This window comes from Mastomys coucha, unplaced genomic scaffold (assembly GCF_008632895.1).
Source record: "Mastomys coucha isolate ucsf_1 unplaced genomic scaffold, UCSF_Mcou_1 pScaffold18, whole genome shotgun sequence".
In the NCBI taxonomy this organism is placed as follows: Eukaryota; Metazoa; Chordata; class Mammalia; order Rodentia; family Muridae; genus Mastomys; species Mastomys coucha.
Window position 1 is genome coordinate 55,591,282 of NW_022196900.1, and position 3,794 is coordinate 55,595,075.

At 34.8% G+C, this 3,794-nt stretch overlaps 1 protein-coding gene across 1 annotated transcript in view; it reads right to left on the minus strand.

The window, feature by feature from the left end:
• The window catches only part of LOC116095729 (cytochrome P450 2J6-like), a 76,237-nt gene that overhangs the window by 15,305 nt on the left and 57,138 nt on the right, over nt 1–3,794 (minus strand). Inside the window, exon 8 of the mRNA XM_031377006.1 lies at nt 3,077–3,264. Coding sequence (XP_031232866.1) covers nt 3,077–3,264 — 188 coding nt within the window. The remainder of the gene's footprint in view (nt 1–3,076; nt 3,265–3,794) is intronic.

Genomic DNA, 3,794 nt, shown 5'->3' on the forward strand with positions numbered 1-3,794 from the left:
CAGGAAGTAACAATTACTTTTTCTTAATATATTAATATGAAAATTAATATTACCAACATATCCTAATCTATTGAAATCCAATTATATGAGGAATTAGAAATTTGTTAATTGTCATCCAATGGTCTCTCTAATTTGGTAATTGGAGAAATAGGTCCAACATTTTACCATGTATATACACTTTCAGCTTGTTAGTTTGTGACAGTGTCTGGCTGTGTCTTGAACATAAGGGTCTTGAAATCTTGCTTCTTCTATCTCAGCCTCTCTATTAGTATTGTTTAATTTCATGTCTTTACACTATACTATGGTTTTCAGAACAGATTATATATTTCAAGAGTATTTATATACCCAAATGAAACATAGATGATTAACTAGGGAGGTTGCTTGTAAGAGAACAACAAAGAGTGAGACTGAATACTTTGCTTGACATTTGTAACTCTTGTATCAAGTTTGAAGAAGAGGACTTTATAAGTTACTCTTTCTCTGAGATGAATGCTTTTCCAAATTATCACAGCTAATGAACCAAATTTTTACCCTCACCTAATGTCTGTGCCACCCTCCAAGCAGAACCATCGTTCATTGAAACACTTGGTGAATGATTTTATGGGTAGACCATCTTAATACCTACACCATTTCTTAAATGAATGTAACCTGTTTTCTGTGGGCTGAGAATAAAGTCACTCACTCAAGTCAAATAGCTTTGACCATAGCAGAAAGTCTGTATCCAAAAATTGAGCCTACAATTCATTTCTTGGTGCAGCAGAACTATCAACTCTCAGCTTAGCTATGATGGAGGTTAAAATCCTTTGGTGATGTGAGGGTCATTGAAGTACAGCCTTATTACAATGAAATCCAATGTCTAAAAATTGTTGTTATTTTGGGTTTGTACCACAGTAAAGCCAAGATTTTAAACTCTACTAAATACAAAACAAACAAAAAGACTTTATATATGTATGCTCATTTAAGAAAATACTAGTAGTGATATATCACTTTGAAGTATACAGTTAATATGTTTGGAGTTACTTAAAATTTATATTAAGAAAAATGTATTTTCACTATTGCTGTAGATGAGCATCTACATAAGTAAGTCTGTTAAATTGATTGTTGTTTTATATCAACCAACTTTTATAATACTTATTTTTATTGTTATAATATTTTGTAAATTTTAAGGAATATAACAAAAAATATTGTGGGTATTGAAAGGGGGTCTCTGGGAGGAGTGGGGGTACAAGAGGGAAACAAGAATGTGATTTAATTCTATTTACTTAAAATATATTTTTAAATGTTAAAAATCTTTATTTTCTTGGAAAAAATAGAAAAACAGCTTTATAAAAAAATAAATAAATTATTGAAAAAAGGAAAAAAATATTGGGGCTGTTCTTACAAATTCCAGAGAGAAGGCTTCATCTTTTTATCAAAAAAAAATTAAAATTCGTTTCTGCAATAATGACAAATGCCCTGCACCTACCCACATGCACTCATGTGAAATAAGGCCCATTAGTATGGCCCTTCCTTGACCTTCCAGTAATAATTTTGAATAATTATGTATTGTCTGAAAAGCAATGAGTGCTAGTTTTTTGTTTTCCTTGTTAAAAAAAAAAAAAGACAAGAAAAATCCCGCAAACATTTTGTTTTGTTTTGTTTTGTTTTGTTTAAAAGCAAGGCATGCTTGTGTTGACTGTAACAGACTAATTCAAGTTGTCAGAGATGCTCCCTGGTTCCATTTTGGAGAGTGATCTGGGGCATTGTAGTGTCTTCTGATTTTGTTTTGTTTTTTTCTCAACCCTTCTCTTTTTTGGGGGGGTGTGTGGGGTTGTTTCTTAGACTTGTATTTTAAAATTTGTTAACCAGAGGGCAGCCTGTGGGGGAGGAGAACAGATTATTTCCACATTCCACTCCCTAGGTCTAGTTTAGGAAATATGTTCCCACCTGCTACTCTTAGGAAGGAGTATAGAAATGCCTTGTTTAATAACATACTCCTTCTTGAAAGTTGCCTTTTCTCTCCACCCTTGCGTGGATCCAGTCTTTGATGAAACTCCTGATGCTGGGTGGAAGCTGCCTCACCCATCTTTCTAGGATGTATTCTATACATGACTTTGACTTTCAAGGGGATTTGTTTGCCATTTGCTGATTTGGGGAGGGGGATAATTTTTAACTTCTTTCATTGATAAGTGAAAAGTATTGTACCTTTGAAATACACCAAATGCATTGCGTTCCTACTAAAAAAAAAAAAAGAAAGAAAGAAGTTCTTTTGCCCCTGTCAGTCATTTTCTTATATGCTTAGCATAGATTTACAACTCACTGTGTAGTGTTCCTGGATTCAGCTGAAGACCTGGTACATAGAATTCCTTACAAGACAGTGTTAGGAAACACATCAATACTGATGATTGTCATCTCCTTTCAGGTGATAAGGTCACAGGCCTGCTTCATTAAGAAGCTATGAGCATGTGGGATGCGGAGCATACTTTTAACCAATATGTGGACCAGTCAGGGCTATCCCCTTTTTTCTTCCACGCCTATGAGGAACCTTTGAATAACTGGCCGAAGCTTGCTCAAGAAAAATGGCGAGAGCCTCATGATTCATTATAAGTGTTAATTGAGACTTTATCAGATTATTTTGTTTGCAGGTTCCAGTTTTAAAAAATGTTTAGGTAATCTCCTTCCCCAGTCCTGATCTTGTGGATTCGTTAGTGCTGAACCAATGCTTTCTTGTGTATCAAATCTTTGTATATGAATTCTTCTCAGATGTATTAAACAAACAAAACCCTTCCAAAAAAGAAAAAAGAAATATTGACTCTTGTGAGTGGACATTAGCAAAGGCAGACAAGAGGATGCTCTTTCCCAAATAATGCTATGACTAAGCAAATTCAACTGAGGAATAACCCTTTCTATATTCCCCATGATAGACATAAATATCACCTAGACACACAGGAGGAATACTCATGCTCTCTTATGAATAAAATCTCACTTTAATTTTAAATGATTTCTTGGGGCAGCAGTAAAATTTACTATTATGATTAGGTTCCTCAAGTAATGAAAACAATGGCCTGGAGATCAGAATATGCAAATGAAAGGTTACCTTAGGCAAGTGGAATCCAGCCAAAGTGCTATCAACTGTTACTTCTCTGGGGATATTCAAGGGGATGATGTTAGCCATCCTCTGCACCTCATGGATGACAGCATTGGTGTAGTGCATGGAGTCTCTGTCACCTGTGCTTGGCAGCCTCCATTGTCCAATCACTCTATCAATTTCAGAGTGTACTTTTTCTGCAAGAAAATAGGGAGCCAAGCTTCAAAGTATAGTGCTTTCTTGTGAAGACAGAGAAATTGTGTGTAAGATGTTGTCTTTTACATTTTACCCAGTGTTCTGTTTACAAAATAAACACCTTGTTCTTCATCCTCTCAATAGACTGCTTTGAAAAATTGTCAACTCTGTGACTTTCCTTGTGCTTATGACATAACCACAGATTTCAACCAACTCAGGACTGAATATTTCTGACTATCATGACTAAGCTCATAACAGTACACATTCAGGCTTCTGCAACTAAGTTCCCTTAACCAAAGTATTTAGAAAAATAAGGGTTCAGTATGTAGAATTTGAGAATCTTAGATATCTACAATCAAGGTATTAGGAGATTTCTTATCTGATAAGGATTAATGTTCTGTTTCTAGATGGCAAAGCTTTTTTGTGTCCCAGTATCCAAAGGAAGAGGGAAATTCTTCCATCCCCATTTTAAAAAGAGGAATATTTAAAATATATTGTATTTTTCAATTTGTGTGCAGTTGCACGTGTTCCA